Raw genomic sequence first — 17,278 nt, 5'->3', positions numbered from 1 at the left:
GACAAAATTCAACATCCATTCATGATAAAAACTCTCATCAAAGTTGGTACAGAGGGAACATAGCTCAACATAATGAAGACCATTTATGCTAAACCCACAGCCAACATCATACTCAATGGTGAAAAGCTGAAAGCCTTTCCTCTAATTTCAGGAACAAGACAAGGATGCCCAATCTCACCACTTCTATTTATCATAGTACTGGAAGTCCTAGCCACAGCAATCAGACAAGAAAAAGAAATAAAAAGCATCCAAATTAGAATGGAAGAGAAAACTGTCACTATTTGCAGATGGCATAATTCTTTATATAGAAAACCCTAAAGTCTTCACCCAAAAACTATTAGAATTAAAAAATCCAGCAAAGCTGCAGGATACAAGATTAATATACACAAATCTGTTGCATTTCTATACACTAATAATGAACTATTATTTCTCAGAAAGTAAAAAAAAATCCCAACGGGCAGCATTTGTTCCCTAAGGGTCCATACTGAACACTCATAGCTCCCATCTCTATCAGGGCCTGCCACCTGTTGCTGCCACAAGCAGTTATGGGGCTGGGTCCCACTAATCAGAAGCCACATGGTCTAGGGGCCAATTTCCTTGGCACCATGGAGGCTCTTCCTGCTGTCCTTTGGTTCTTCTTGTCTTGTCCATCATGGTGCTCTTGTGGCTGAGCAGCCCTGCTGTCTCTTGCTACACCATTTTGCTGTGACCTGTGATACTCACAACTGACCACGAGCCTTTGATACCTACCTGACACCTTATTTCTGGGTGCCTCTCTTGCTCTATAGCTGGCCCTTGGCAGAAGCTGGCTTCTGCACACCCTGCCCAGTGACCCCTGGTTGCCCAGGCTCTGCCACTGACCTCTGTGTTAAATGAGGCACAGGGAGGTTACAAATGTCTCTGAATACGACTGTCATTATTCCAGCCAAGCTCCCATGCTTAGAGCACTGTAATTATGCTCACTTGTTTCTCTTACCAAGTAGGCAGAATTCTCTGAAGGAATTCTGTCTTGCTGACTGCTCTGTCTTATAGCTCAGCTCTTAGTCCATAGGAGGTGCTCAAAAAATATCAGTGAATAAATGAAGAGACAAGAGCCCAGATCTCCTAACTTCTGGCTAAGGATCTGTTATAACAGACAGATTAAGTTAAGTAACCCTGGAATTAAATGTTTTCTGGAAACTAGGATTAGATCCTATCCTACTGACTTCTTTTTTTTTTTATCCTACTGACTTCTAAATGAATTCAATGAGTTTAGAATAATTTCACAGCTCCAACTAATAGCCTCAAATATCTGTCTGGGACCTAGGTTATCTGTCCTAGGCCTGCCACTCCATCAACCCCACCCTGGGATTTCTTGCCTCATGAGTCAACAGTGAAATGGGCCATGTTATATCAGGGCTGGACTAGAAGAAATGAATTTAAAAGATTTTTAAGTTAAACAATTGATATAAAATTTATACAGGTTACCTGCAGCAATTTCCTGGTTAGCAAGCTGGACTTGCAAACTGAAGATCTGTTCCTGTATTTTGGTTTGTGACAGTTTCAGCTTCTCTCGCCTGGTTATCATGTAGCACAGGTTTCGGACCTGAAAGCCCAACCCCCAGCAAGTAAGAGATTTTTGTCATGTTACACAAACCTGACATTTGAAATTGTTTAGCTAAAATTAAGACAACTGAAGTCAGGTGGGGTTGGGGGGTGGTGGGCAGGTGAGGAGAGAAGACAGACCCTAAAAGCTGTATAACGAGAGCCACTCCACAGGAAGTCACATAGCATGGTCAGTCGTGGGATCATGGTTCCTGTATCAATCAGTAGCACAAGCAAAATGCTCCAAAGCCACCTTCTGAAGTCTACTCTCCCTGTGGTATCATGGGGTTGATATTTATCTGCATAGCCAGGCTGGGAAAACTGAATGATGACTTAACATTTTAGCTTTCCCTTTAGATCCCTGAGTAAATGGTGGCAATGCTGGATCCAGTAAAGTTTTCTAATGAGTGCTGGATCAGCAGGATAAAGGTCTTATGGGAAGACTGGAAGTGGTGTTTTTGCTCACACTTTCAGCTCAGCCAAGTCTCCACAGCCACAAGGGTGAAATCCTCACCCTCTCATGCTCCTTCATCTGGACAAATTACTCAACCTTTCTGTTGCCCCAGTTTATTCATCTGTAAATAGGGATAATAATTGTACCTTCTTCATAGGCATGTTAGGATTATATGAGTTAATATTTATAAAATGCTTAGAACAGTGGTGCCACATAGTAAGTGCTATATATGTGTGAGTTAAATTTTAAAAAGTGAACCAAATCTATTAGTTCCCCTCCAAATTCTGGTAGCAGAGAAAAAAACAAGCCACCTCTGTAATTATACTTGATTATAAGATTCTCTAGGGTAAACACAGGGCCTAACTTATCTTTGAACCCCTACAGTACCTAATTTAGTAGATACCTGATTATATATATATATATATACATGTATATATATAGCTAAATTGAATTATCTGGCACAGAGGCTCTCAACCAGGGGCAATTTTGACCCCCAGAGGGCATTTGGTAATTTGGGAACATTTTTGGTTCTCACAACTGGGCATGTGGCGGTTTGCTACTAGCATCCAGTGAGTAGAGCCAGGGATGCTGCTAAACATCTTACAGTGTTCCCCACAACAAAGGACAGTCCCCTACAACAAAGAACTATCCAGCCCCAAATGTCAATAGTGCCGAGTTTAAGAAACTCTGATCTGGTGCTTTCCTAAATAAAATTCATTCTTTCTTCAGCCTGTAGTCTCATAAGTGTGTCAGTAAAATATAGCTGAGCCAATTTAGGTTCCACAGTGAATAAAAAGTAAACCAAATGAAAATTTATTTCAAATTTAAGGTTCATAGAGCATCTAAGTGAGGAAGCTTCCATTCTCTGATGTGTCTACCAGAATTTTAACTAAGCCCAATGTTTGGGGCCACGATGAAATCAGAAGATAAGCAAGGACACAGAAGCTTACACCATAAATGTAAATGAGCTGTGTTCTTTTAAAAACTGGAAGTGGGGCCTCCATTTCTATGCAGACCAAGATCTACACACTAGTCACAGTTGGTCACCTTACCCTCTCTAGGTCTTGCCGTAGGTGCATAAACATTCTCATGCGAGTGTGAATACTCTCCTCTTTTGGCTGCACCAGACCATTTTCTTCATCCTCTTTGGGAGGGAATAATGGCTTATTGAAGTTACTTTTCCGCTTTAGTTTCCAGTAGTTATAGATAAAGTCCACAGCTAGCGTGGGCAGCCCCAGCTCTGCGGCCACATCTTCCACATGGACCAGGGAATAGAACTCCTCCTCCAGCTCCCGGAGCTTCTGTGCCCGCACGCTGGTCTTCTCGCTTTTGGTCTGGCCCTGCTCTGAAGCCCTGTGTAGAGGGTACTCGGCCTCCCCGAGCTTCTGCCTGTTTTGGCTGTGCTTGAGGCAGTATGACTTGAACTTTACTTCATCCCCGTCATCTAGGATGGTCTTCATTTCTAGGCTGTGCTCGAAGGCACAGGTGACGTGGAAGGCAGTGATGCAGCTTTTCACTGAGCACTGTGGGAAGAAAAGATGTGTTAAGGCAGCAGGGCTGTGGGGGGAAAGGGGAAGCCCTATACGCCTGGGCCTAAACTGAGAGCTCATAGGAAGCAAAGAAAAGACAGGGAGAAAGTTGGTCTTAAACTGACCATGATGGACACTTTACAAGTAACCCAGGAAATCTGCTCTTATAGAAAACAGTAAAAACAGAGGCAAAAAAAATGTTTTTTTCAAACTCTCCTTTAAATTTTAGCTCAAGCATTAAGTTTTTCCGAGAATTCTTCTTTGGCCCCTGTAAAGTCATGCTGTACTTTTTCTGTGACCCCAATATCACTTTATTATATGCTTCTACAATGGTCCTTTTCACACTGTACCTATAGCATAATAAATGTAAAATCCCTGGCCATGGCTCTTAACGACAGAAGCTGTGTCATTCATCTTTGCATTACCATCAACTATTGAACAAGGAAGTACTCAAGAAATGCTTCTGAACAATCGAAAGAAAAACAAAATCAGTATTATTGCCAGAGCAGCTATTGGTTCTAAAAAAGGCCACAGGAACTCCAATATCTAAGTAACCTAACTTCTTGAAATTGGTCTTATAGAGATGTGCTGTCCATCATGGTAGCCAGAGTAGCCAACTGACCACAAGCAGCTATTAAAATTAAAATTACATACAATTAAAAATTCAATTCCTCAGTCACACTAGCCACATTTCAACCATACTGGACAGCACAGATTTCCATCACATCATAGAAAGTTCTGTTGGACAGTATGGTTACAGACAATCTGGAATTAAGTTTATAATATTCTGCCATTCATAGATGCAACACATTTGTTAAGTATCACTATGTGGCATGCACTGAGGACTCACAGGGAGGCAGAGAGAACCTGGCCCATGATTGCTGGACTCTTGTGCTTCAGTTAGTCTCAATTACCATTTGTTATGGTTATGTTACAGTTTTCCTTCCAAAGATTTAAAATGCATGTGTGTGTTTATATTTTTATGCAAAGGAAGGAGGGAAAGCAATGGAGGATTTGTTTCAAAAGATATAGTGGGAATTCCCATGGTTAAAGCCAAGTCTCAAATCTTTTGGAAGCTTGCATCTGAAGGGCAGACTGCTCAATATGTTGGGTTTTTGATAACTAAACATAGAGGATGACCTTGTATATGAATAAAGACTAAAAAAATGCAAAACCTGATAGGTCTCTTTATAGATTGAGAAATTCAACACTTAAGAGAATGCTGGCAACCATCAAAGCTTTAATGGGGGCAGATTCCATTTAATCTAATTTCACAGGATAAAGAATTCCAGGGATGGAAAACAATTCAAAGATCCAACCTCACATGTATTATTGCTTGTACTTCCTGTAAAGTACCTGATATTCTACCTACACTGCTCCCTGCCCTCAACTCCTTCCACTTTTCAGTTAAGTGGTACTCTAGCCACTTACTGTATTCCTAAAACAGCCCACCCCAACTTAGAGCAACTGGAAGAGTCTGTTACATTACATCCAAGTTTGTATTCTTAAAAATTCTATGTATTTGAAAAGCCTCATGAAAATGAGGATGATGAGAGCCCCAAACTATACTTTCATCTGGGTACCTTTGGTTATCCCTTGAATAAGAAACTAGCTGGTCATTTAAAACACAAGTAGCAAAAGGCACTCTTTAGCAAAAGATTAAAAGTGTTGGGCAAAGTGCTCTTCTGCTGTCTAATAACTGACAAAAAAATGGGAAGAGAAAGCAAAAGGATTGTTTTCTATTCAAGGAGATGAGTGTGTGACATAAAACTACTACTAATGGGAAGCTAAAAACAGATCACCTCTCTCAGGTCAAATTTACAGAATGTAGAGACATAAATATAAATTACTCCAAATAAAAAGACAATACACGAATAAGAATAAAATCCATCTAGTTTCAAAAAAAGGTCATTCTATGATATTTATAGCTAGAAGTCCATATACCTTGGTGGTAGAGAAATGCTAACCAAATAACTTAATTTTTTTCCCAAAAACATATATTTGGCACATTCTGTTAAACAAAATGCTTTTGTGTATATCTCATTTCTACTGTAATCACTTAAGGTGATAGGGGAGGTTTTATTATGCCCATTTTAAAAGAACAGCTTTATTGAGATATAATTTACATACCACAAAACTCACCAATTTTAAGTATACATTTCAATGTTTTTAGCATATTAACAGAGTTGTGCAACCATCACTACTACATAATTCCAGTACATTTTTATCACCCCCCAAAAGAAATCTCATGCCTATTTGCCACTCCCTGTTCCCAATCCCAGCCCCAAGCAACCACTAATCCACTTTGTGTCTCTATAGAAATGCCTATTCTGGACATTTCACATAAGTGGAATCATATGTGACAGTTTATATCTGGCTTCATTCACTTAGCACGTTTTCAAGGTTCATCCATGTTGTAGCATGTATCAGAATTTCATTCTTTTTAAAATATGGCCAAATAATATTCCATTACATTGGATATACCATATTTGTTTATCCATTCTTCAGCTGATGGACATTTGGGCTATTTTTACTTTTTAGCTATTATGAAATAATGCTGCTATGAATATTTGTGTACAAGTTTTTGTGCAGACATGTTTTCATTTCTCTTTGGTAATGTGCAATAAAGGATTAACCTTGCCAAAGAAAGGCTTGGCCCTCTGCCTCTAGCTCCTAAGAGGTAACCTCTAAACGCTTGGAATGTCCTGCCTGATAAGAGTGTCTTTATTTACCTGGGGGCCTTGGGCCATGTCAGATAGTCTATGCTAACAATGTGATTTATGGTGGAAGCTCTGAGCCATGTGGTATCAGCCTGACCTCTGGAGGGACTGGAGACTAAGGCCAGCCATGCAGGTGGTCAGCCACGTCTATGTGACCAACTCCTAATAAAATCTCTACACCAAGACTTAGGTGGCTTTGCTGGTTGGCAGTACTCTGTGTATATTATCATACACCAATGCTGAAAGAAATAAGCACTGTCCACAAGATACCACTTAGAGAGGAAACTGGAAGCTCCATGCCTGGTCTCTCCTGGACCCTGCCCTATGTGCCTCTTCCCTTTGCTGATTTTAATCTGTATTCTTTCACTGTAATAAACTATGACCATGAGTATAACGGTTTTTTGAGTTCTGTGAGTCCTTCTAGTGAATTATTGAACCTGAGAGTGGTCTTGGGGACCTCTAACTTGTAGGTATATACTTAGAAGTGGAATTACTAAGACATACAGTAACTCTATGTCTAACTTTTGGAAGAATTGCCAAACTGTTTTCCACAGTGGCTGTGCATTTTACATTCCCACCAGCAATGCATAAGAGTTCTAATTTCTACACCTTCTTGCCAATAATTGTTATTGCCTGCCTTTTTAAATTATTACCACCCTAGTGGGTATGAAGTAGTATCTCACTATGGTTTATTTACTTTTAAAGGGGGAAAAAGAAATAATTTTCTACCTATTCTTCAGAAATTATAGAAGAGAAATGAGTTTTTGAAATACTTTCATTAGGGGGAAAATGCTACCCTTATATGTTCACATTTGTAAGGGGAGTTGGAGTTTCTGTGGGATGAGAACTGGATTAGATAGGATGGTTGGAATAAAAGTCTTTGAAAAAGAACACCAGAGACTGATTTAGGAATTAAATTGTTTCTTGCCTCTTTAAGGAAATATTTTGTCACCCCCCCGAAAACAAAATAGTGTGTCCTCCTCAAAAGCAGATGACACCTGCGTTGAACACCAAGGGCCTGGTGCATGTGTCCTCAGCAGTTCTTATCCTGCTGCAGGACAGTGTCCATTTGGTTGCCCTTAATCCCCAATAATCTGTGAACAGACAAATGGGTGATATCAGAGCAATTTTCTCAAAACTTGGTCACTGAAACCATGTCATAAATGATTCAAAGTCAGCCCACAAAACCTATTTAGCCATTATGTACTTAAACTCTAGCACCAACGGTGGCCATCAGCCCTTCTGATCTCTCATCCCTAAGGGTCTGCAAGGTCTGAGGGGAGATGTCACTTCAGTGTTATTTAACTTTTCTCATGTTTATATCTGGTCTCCCTTAATAGACTATAAACACCTGAAGGCAAGGACCAGAAATATCTTAGAATAGGAACAATTTGTACTCACAAATAAAATTTGGAATATATGAGAAAAATATTAAGGTGCTTTCCCTCTTAATTTTTTTTGATGCCCTTTAATCTTAACATTTAATTTCCATCTCTACTAGTACCACCTTTAATAGTTACTGAGTAGACGTACTTGCATTTCCCCACTTGGCAAAGATTTTCATTTGTTTTAAAAAAGTTCACTTCCCTCATAGTCAAGCTCATATTAGCCTAACAGTAAACTCATGGTGGCCCACCAATTTATTCTGACTTCACTAAACATGCATGTAACTCCAGACATGACCACATTCCTCTACTGTCGAAAGGGGCACCTACTCCAGCACCAAATGTTTAATGATTCTATTCAGTTTGGCTGGATGAATGCTAGGGCTTTCCATCAACAAAGTCAGACTGACTCCAGGGAATAATATGAACAATAACAACAAGTACAAATACTAGTACCACTAATATTTACTGAGTATTTAGTATCTGTTAGGCACTGTGTTAAGCTCTTCACCACATTATTAAGTAGGTACTATTTTATCATCTCCATTTATAGATGTGGAAACTGAGGAACAGATTTGGCAGGTAACTTTCTCAAGATTACATAACGAACAAGAGATGGAACCAGGATTTGGACCCCAGGAATCTGGCTCCAAAGGCTGTATTTTTAACCACTGTTCTTCCTTTTTTCTCAGGGAAGGCCTATAACATCTGGATCTAGGTTGAATGGGGCTTGAACATAAGATATATAAGGACCCTATAGGAATTCTGGAAAGGTGGCAGAGGGACTGTGTCCAGGGTTTAAGCAAAATTCAGAGCTGTCTGGGGCATCTGTTTTGAACCCAGTCTTTAGGATCTGTTCCACGATTATCAGAAACCTTCATCCTCAGGAGAAAGGTTCTAGCTCCCAGATATGGAGGCTGTAGATATTGGCTAGTCTAGACCCCAAAACCACCAGTGTTAGATTCTATCCTTGCCGAATGAATGTTCCCAAATCAAAGGAAGAGGAGAGATGTGGGTATTCCCCACTGCTGGGAGATAGGAAGAATGAACACAATTCACAGTTAAGAAAATTCCATAAAGAGTTTATAAAACAAAATACCTGAGATGTGTTACTAATCACAAATACCCTTAAATAAACCTCTGACAAACAAAGATGCTAATAAAACTTGACCCCCACCTATGTTCTGCTTATACTAACAGAGTGGGCTTTGTTTTCCACGGTTCACACCTAGTTTTCCTGTGGAAAAAGAGACCAAAACCCTTTTTTCCTTTTAAACCACCACTAAGTTAATTTCAAACCAATTAGTAATTTAGAATCTTGTTCCCTATATGGGGATCAAAAACAGTAAATTAGTATAGGCAGAACATAGGTGGAGAAAAATACAGCCACACTTCACAAGGTCACCTGAAGTTCACTCCCCCTCACTTGGGGGGAAGATCTTTAATGCAGCCTGGCACTCACAGTGTACTTCCCGAAACCAAAAAACTATTTCACACCTCTTCTCTCCCCACACCTTGAGACTTCACCCACATCCTCACTCTCAGCTGATGATCCTGTTTCCTATCTCACTGAGGAAATTACAACAATCAAAAAGAGCACTCTGGGGACTTCCTGGTGGTCTAGTGAGTAAGACTCCTCGCTCTCAATGCAGGGGGCCCGGGTTTGATCTCTGGTTGGAGAACTGGATCTCGCATGTGTGCCACAACTACGAGTTCACATGCTGCAACTAAGAAGTCCGCATGCCACAACTAAGAGTTCACATGCCACAATTAAGAAGTCCGCATGCCACAACTAAGAAGTCCACATGCCGCAATGAAGATCCCACGTGCTGCAACTAAGACGTGGAGCAGCCTAAATAAATAAATAAGTAGGGCTTCCCTGGTGGCACAGTGGTTAAGAATCTACCTGCCAATGTAGGGTATGTGGGCTCGAGCCCTGGTCCAGGAAGATCTCACACGCCACGGAGCAACTAAGCCTATGCACCACAACTACTGAGCCTGCACTCTAGAGCCCATGAGCCACAACTACTGAGCCCATGGGCCACAATTACTGGAGCCCACACGCCTAGAGCCTGTGCCCCGCAACAAGAGAAGCCACCGCAATGAGAAGCCCGTGCACCGCAACAAAGAGTAGCCCTCGCTCACCACAACTAGAGAAAAGCCCACGCGCAGCAACAAAGACCCAATGCAGCCAAAAATTTAAAAAATAAAATAAATAAATAATTTTTTTTAAATTAAAAAAATAAAACAAAACAATAAGAGCAAGGATTCTGGGAAAATGGCAGAGTAGGAGGCACCAGGAATCTGTTTAAAAAAAAAAAAAAAAAAGAGCGCTCTGCAGGTTCCCAGCAGCACACCTATCTAATACTGTACCTACACACTCTGCCTTCAAGCCTGTTACCCGGGAAGAACAATCTGTGCTCTTACCTGAAGCCGCCCCTCTCTCACCCTCTTTACCCCACCCTCTCTCAGCTACTGAAAAACCTTGCTCCAGCAGTTTTTCCTCTTCATGGGTCACTCTCTTTGCATGCATACTGTTATGTTCTATATGTTAACAAGTATACATACAATAGTCTCTCAGTATCCTCAGGGGATTGGCTCCAGACTTCCTGTGGATACCAAAATCCACAGATGCTCAAATCCCTTATATAAAATGGCATAGTATTTGCATGTAAACTTCGTGCATCCTCCCGTACTTTAAATCATCTCTAGATTATTTATAAAACCTAATACAACGCAAATGCTATGTAATAGTTGCCTGTGCAAGGCAAATTCAAGTTTTGCTTTTGGGAACTTTCTGGAATTTTTTTCCAAATATTTTCAGTCTGCAATTGGTTGAATCTTCAGATGCGGAACCTGCGGATACAGAGGGCTGACTGTACATACTTGTTATTTCTTCCATCTTAAAGAGCGGACTTCTTTCCCTCACTTTTCCGGACTGTTCCTACTCCATTTCTTTGCCCTGACCCTTGGCAATGTAGCTTTTGCCATCATCACTCCACCTAAACTGCTCATCCAGATTACCAATAATCACATTGCTAAATTCAGGGGTCAATTTGTAGTCCTCGTCTTACTCAAGCAGTATTTTTACATCACTGATCTTTCCCCTCTCCTTGAAACGCTTTCTTTCCTTGATTTCTAGGCTACTATGCTCTCTTGGTTTTCCTCCTGTCTCCCTGGTGACTTCTCAGTCTCCTCTGCTATCTCTCCCTACTCTCCTGACTACTTAACACTGGAATGCTGCAAGGCCCAGTGCTTGGTACTGTTCTCCTCTCTATCTACACTCCCTCACTCAGTGATCTTACCCAGTCCAAGCTAAAGATACCTACATGACAATGACTCCCAAATTTATGTCTTCAGTCCAAAACTTCCTCCCAAACTCCAAACTCGCATAGACAACTGTCGGTTTAATATTTCCACTAGGATATCTGGTAGACATCTCAAACTTAAATGTTTAAAACTGAACTCATGATGATCTTTCCGCCCACATCTCTTCTACTTGCAGATTTTTCCATTCAGTTTATGGCAACTTTACCCTTCTCCCTGTTCAGGCCCAAACCTGGAAGCCTCCCCAACTCCTATCTTTCTCTCACACCTCATACCCGATCCACAGTTAATCCTCTTGGCTCTACTTTCAATATTCATCCAGAACCCAACCACTTTTTTTTTTTTTTTTTTTTTTTGCGGTACGCGGGCCTCTCACCGCTGTGGCCTCTCCCGCCGCGGAGCACAGGCTCCGGACGCGCAGGCTCAGCGGCCATGGTTCACGGGCCCAGCCGCTCCGCGGCATGTGGGATCTTCCCGGACCGGGCCACGAACCCGTGTCCCCTGCATCGGCAGGCGGACTCTCAACCACTGCGCCACCAGGGAAGCCCTGGAACCCAACCACTTTTCACCACCTCCAGGGCTACCACTCCAGACAAAGCCACCACTGCCATCTCTCAAGGATTACCGTAATAGCCTCCTAATTGCTTTTCTCATTCCTAACCTTCCCTCCTCACAGTCTGCTCCAAATAAGCAGCCAGAGTGCCTATTTTTGTTTTAACCTTCTAGTATGGAAAACCCTACATAATAGCATAGAGAATACTATATTAAACCCTATATACCCATTATACAGACTCAATAATTATTAATGTATGACCCATCTTGATTCATCTTTAACCCCCATAGTACCCTGCCCTCCAGATTATTTTGAAGCAAATCTTAGACATCATTCCATAGAGTGATCCCTTAAAAATATAAATCAAATCATTTTACTTATCTGCTCAAAACCTGCTAATGGCTCCCCCTTTAAACTCTGAGTAAAAACAAAAGATCTTTTTTTAAAAAAAAAACTTTTGGCCACGCCACGTGGCATCTGGGATCTTAGTTCTCTGACCAGGGATCGAACCAGTGCCCTCTGCATTGGAAGCGCGGAGTTTTAACCACTGGACCGCCAGGGAAGTCCCCAAACAAAAGATCTTATAAGGGCCCTGGAAACCCTTCACCATGGGCTTGCAAACTATGGCCCACAGACCAAATGCAGCCAGGTACCTGTTTTTATGTGGCCCATGAGCTAAGAATGGGAGCTAAAAATGGTTTTTACATTTTTTAAATGGTGGAAAACAATCAAAAGAAAAAGAATATTTTATGACATATAAAATAAATTTAGAGTCCATAAATAAGCAAATGAGCATGGCTATATTCCAGTAAAGCTTTAAGTATCGTCTACGGCCACCTTTGTGCTACAAAGGCAGAATTGAGTAGTCGTGACAGAGACCATATGGCCTGCAAAGCCTAAAATATTTACTATCTGGCCCTGTATAGAAAAAAATTGCCAACCCCTGCCCTAACCAATCAGGTCCCTGTGTAATCTCTCTGATATTCTCTTCTCACACACTCCATTCCATTCTCATTGGTCTCTTTCCTATCTCTCGGACAAGCCAAACACACTCCTATCCCTGGGCCTTTGCACTGGCTGATCCCTCTGCCTGGAACATTTTTACCCCAAATATCTGCATTGTCTCCTCTCACCTTCAAGTCTTCGCTCAAATGCCACAGCTACGGTGAGTCCTACTCTTACCACTCTATTTAAACTTGCAATGTATGCCTCCTGCCCCACAATCCCCATCTTCTTACCATACTCCACATTTTTCCTTTCCAGAGCACTTACCATCTTCTAACATGATATTTAGTATCTATTGCTTATCATTGATTTCTCCCAAACCAAAATGTAAGTTCCATGGTGCAAAGTTCTTTGTTGGTCCACTGATAAATCCAAAGTGCCTAGAACAGTGCCTGGCACACAATTAGGCACTCAAATATTTGTTGAATAAGTGAAATTCCTTATAATCAAAATTTTAAGAGACTTTTATGACCACCACAGCAGCATACATCTCCACTTCATTGATCCATGTATCAACACATGATAATTGAAGCATGGCAGGTACCTCACAGAAGAAATTCTCCACCTGATATGGACCACAGTGAGGTAACAAGAAGGTCAACACTATTTGCACCAAAGAGTTGCTGAAACCTGTTACCCAAGCCACTGCTGTCAGTTGTTGGCATAGCCAAGAGTGCATGATAACTGTGTAATGGAGAGGCTGGCAGATAGCTACATAACGACCAAAGGCCATTACTGAAAGAAGTACACATTCAGTGGATCCTAAACTAAGGAATATGAAAAGTTAAGCTATGCATCCTAGGTAGCTGATATTTCTCCAGTGGCTTTGGATGTTGACCAGCATTTGGGGGACAGAGGAAGTAGTACAGCAAAGGTCCAAAAAAAGAGAGATTAGACAGAAAGAAATACATGGGGGTGTGGAGCCTGGCATCAAGGCATGACAAGATAATGATGGCTAAATTCCCAAGGAGGGTCATTATGTAGAAAACAGAGATGGCCAGAAAAAGAACCATTTCTAGTTTGGGCCATTCAGAGAAGCCCACCAGAACAAAGCCATCAGAGTGATGAAAAGTGTTACTGAATTTTCTCATTGCTTAACACTACTTGCTGGAAACACCACAGTCAGAATTTTGAAGCCTGATTATCCTTTGCTTAGAACTTAATGCTGGTTCATGAACTTACATGCAACAGAGGAACTGGATAGGGAATGTTGAAACAAGTAAAATCATTAATGTATTTCCTTTTATTACCTCAGCAAGAAAACTAAGAATTAGCAATTATATACCTGCATTTTAACAACCATATTTTAAGCCACGACTTTCATTTAGTAAGCTCACAGTTTACTAAGTAGAGGTATTACGAAAGTAAAGGTAGTATAGATGCATTACAAAATATTTGTTATAAAAAGGTCTTGGATCTGTTAAGATTGAGAGAAACAACGACTTCACTGGAGCTTCATTAAATCTCTAATTTACTCAGTAAAAAAAATTTTTTTAAGAGTCTTAATTTGGAAAGACCTTTACAAAATGCAGAATCTAAACTCTAAGCAATAAAAACAAAACCACTGCCCTGAAATAAAAAAACCCACTCCAGAATGTTTCTTCCATCCATCTGTCCATCCACTATCCATCTATTAATCTAATATTTATTGTTCATTGGCCATGTCGGGGGTTTGCAGGATCTAAGGATGAAACAGTTTGAGCTTGCAGCCTACTAGGGAAGCTAAGACTCATAGATAAATAACTACAATAGAGGGCAGAATGTGGCAATATGGGGCATTTTTTCTCTCACCACAGTCATGCTGCCAATTACTAACTGTTGTAAAAAAAAAATCATCCTTTAAAACAGCAAAAATTGGGGAAAATGCAGGTACCACGATAAGGAAAATAAGTAAATTAACAGACATAAATTCAATGTGCTATTATAAAATGACTAAATGATAATTATGAAAAGATGGGAAATATTTTATTTTTTAGTGGGGAGAATGCATATTACAAACTAATCTATGATACAATTAAATACGGATATATTTATTCAATAAACACTAATTGAGCACTGACAAGGGGCAAGAACTCTCTTTTGTGCTAGGGAAAGAATGATACATAACCTTGGCCCTCAAGGGGCTCACATGTGGGGCGGAATCAGGAGAGAACTTAGAAAAGCATAAACAGGCAATGTGTTAAGGCAGTACAGCCCATGGGAATAGTTTTCCTTAAAAATTTTCCTCCTTATAATTGCTAAAGTGCTATAGTTAAAATAAATAAAATCAGCAGGAAAATTTTTTTTTAAAAAGCAAGACAAAGTATCCGATTCTGTCAAATGTAAAAACGAGTTTAAAAACTAAAAGTGTTTCTGGGGTCCAGATTGTGTTCTTTAAATACCATTTCCCAGTAAAAGAACCAGGGTTACTTGGAGGAGTGGCTGATCACAGGTCTAGAGCAAGAAATCTACAAGATGAACCAGATAGCAAGGAACCTCATGAAACACCTAGAGCCACTGTCCCTAAGCTATGACATCATATGGCCCCCTTTCTGTGAAGGTGAACATGCAAACCTAACTCCAACCAGACTGTATCCTATGCAAGAGGTCTGGGAAGTGGAAGGCCAGCCCTTCCTCCCCTCTCACCAGGAAATCCACCTTATTACATTCGGAATAAAAGGTGAGATGACATTCTGGAAAACTAGATTATGAAGGGTCGACCTTCCTGCCTTTTCTGGGGGTGACTGGCCTCTCCCAGCCCCATCCTCCCCACCTCCAATGTTGCTTTTGGGTGCACCAGCTACGACTTCTACTTCAAGCAGCTGAATTTCTATGCCTCAGATGTCTCAGAAAACTCTACTTGCACTACCATATGCAACAAATATGCCTATGAGAGTGACTTTCAAACCTATCAACCAGAATTTATCCATTCAGATGCATCTTTCCCTATCAAATGAGTTGCACTTAGTCCAGCAACAGGGTCATCTGTCAAATCATCCTGGAACCCAAGTCATCTATCTACAATGGGTGAGCCACACAAGAACATGGGCCTGGTTGTTTAGAAGTTATGGCTTGTTGCCACCCAGGATCATCTAGCTTCAGAACTCACCTAATTCATCAGATCTGACAGTGAAGGATGGAAATTAACCACCACTATGGCTATTGAAAAGAATAAGCTGAAGGGTCCAGAGGCAACATCCAAAAAAGGGGCTCCAGAAATGGTCTGTACAGTAGCAGAGCTCTAGGAGCGAGTGGGAAGCCTGCTGAGTAACCTTTCAATTAGCAGGATGCTCTCACTGGGAGGGCGAGTCTGGCCAATTTGGTGTTAGCCCACTCTACCACTTCTCATTGGGACTTACCTGAATACAAGCCCCTGTCTTCAACTTGCACAGGTTGCAGACTAAGGCCCACCGACTGGGCGGAATATGGGAGACCTTTGTGATTGGTTCCATCCTCTCAGGACAAGCAATGCTGACCTACAAATAAAACACCACCATAAGGCAGAAGGCACCAAGGCATTCCAGAAGTACCTTTCACAAACCATAAATGATATCACAAGAAGCTCAGAACATCAAAACAATGAGGTGAGCCATGTCTCCTAAGGTTACTATGGGACTTAGAATAAATAAAACCCGTCCCTAGCCACTGCTCAGGCCTTCAATCATTTCCAGTAATATAAATGATTCATATATAGGATGAGAGGGCAGGAGTAGAGACTAGGCATGGTTACCTTAATGAATCAAAGATATCTACACTTTACTTAGGAACCAAAGAAAGCTACTAAGGAAAGGAATTAAGATTCACAAAATCTAGCACCTCTCACATGTTTGAGATGGTGCCACATGCCTTGTGTTTTTTTCATTTAATACTGAATGATGAAAAACAGCGGCAGTGACATAGTATCATTGGAAAGTAGCAGCAATCTGTGTAATGAAGAGATTGCAGCACATAAGTAGAAAAGATGAGGATAACATTTTAAAACCAGTCTTTAAAATCACGCTAACTATCACCAGATTACTCTATTCTTTCAGCCAAAGTAGCTTTAAAGTTAAATTAGTCTTTGAGAGAGTGCTGAAAGAGATGCTTTTTAAAAACACGGAACTTTTTTCCGTGTGAAAATAAGGGGTCAAGCAACTTCTGGTAAAAAGTGTTTTCTTTAAAAATACGTACATGAGTTTCTAAGAGAGAAATGACTTTGAAAAGTGAAGGACTGTTGAGTAAGGACAGTTAAACTAGTACAAGTTCCACCCACATGGAGAAACCAACAGTAGAAAGATCAGAGACATCTAGAAAAGCCCCCAAAGTACTAGAAATCAGGTATTAGAAACCATAAGAGAATGTCAACAGGTGAGAAAGCTTCTTTTAATTTTAAAGAACTCTTCCTGAGTCATGTTCCAGACTTTTAATATTCTGAAAGAGCCTGCTTTATTAGCTGGGGAATTTGCTGCTAGAAATTAGTGATTCTCAGGCCAGAAACCTCAGAGTTCATTTCACATGTCTATTAGCTGGATGTTCTCAGTAAGAAAAAGAAACCACTACTCAAATTAAAAAAACAAACTGACTTCTATATCCATAAGAATACCATAGTATGTACCTAGAACTTTCAGTTTAACTTTGTGAGCTCGACTGCTAGACAGGTTAGACGTTAACAAGAATAAAGGCAGGCAAGTTTTAAAGGAAGAATGAATTTCTGATACAGTATCATCAGCTCCCAATAAACTGAATTCTGCAGTCTCTCTTGT

At 40.7% G+C, this 17,278-nt stretch overlaps 2 protein-coding genes across 2 annotated transcripts in view; both read right to left on the bottom strand.

Moving 5' to 3' along the window:
• The window catches only part of JADE3 (jade family PHD finger 3), a 71,392-nt gene that overhangs the window by 4,690 nt on the left and 49,424 nt on the right, over positions 1–17,278 (bottom strand). The window contains exons 7-9 of the mRNA XM_082681521.1: positions 15,896–16,012; positions 3,091–3,561; positions 1,468–1,585 (exon numbers count right to left, since the gene is read on the bottom strand). Of these exons, the coding sequence (XP_082537647.1) occupies positions 1,468–1,585; positions 3,091–3,561; positions 15,896–16,012 (706 nt within the window). The remainder of the gene's footprint in view (positions 1–1,467; positions 1,586–3,090; positions 3,562–15,895; positions 16,013–17,278) is intronic.
• Positions 13,012–13,648, bottom strand: LOC309839426 (olfactory receptor 2J3-like; the record flags this gene model as incomplete). Its single annotated transcript, XM_082681184.1, is given in 3 exon segments — positions 13,012–13,341; positions 13,345–13,440; positions 13,442–13,648. Coding segments are annotated over 3 exon segments (633 nt in total).

The sequence above is a fragment of the Grampus griseus genome (genome assembly GCF_964374135.1).
Source record: "Grampus griseus genome assembly, chromosome: X".
Taxonomy (NCBI): domain Eukaryota; kingdom Metazoa; phylum Chordata; class Mammalia; order Artiodactyla; family Delphinidae; genus Grampus; species Grampus griseus.
The sequence above is the reverse complement of the archived record's forward strand: the minus strand, read 5'-3'. Positions and strand labels throughout refer to the sequence as shown.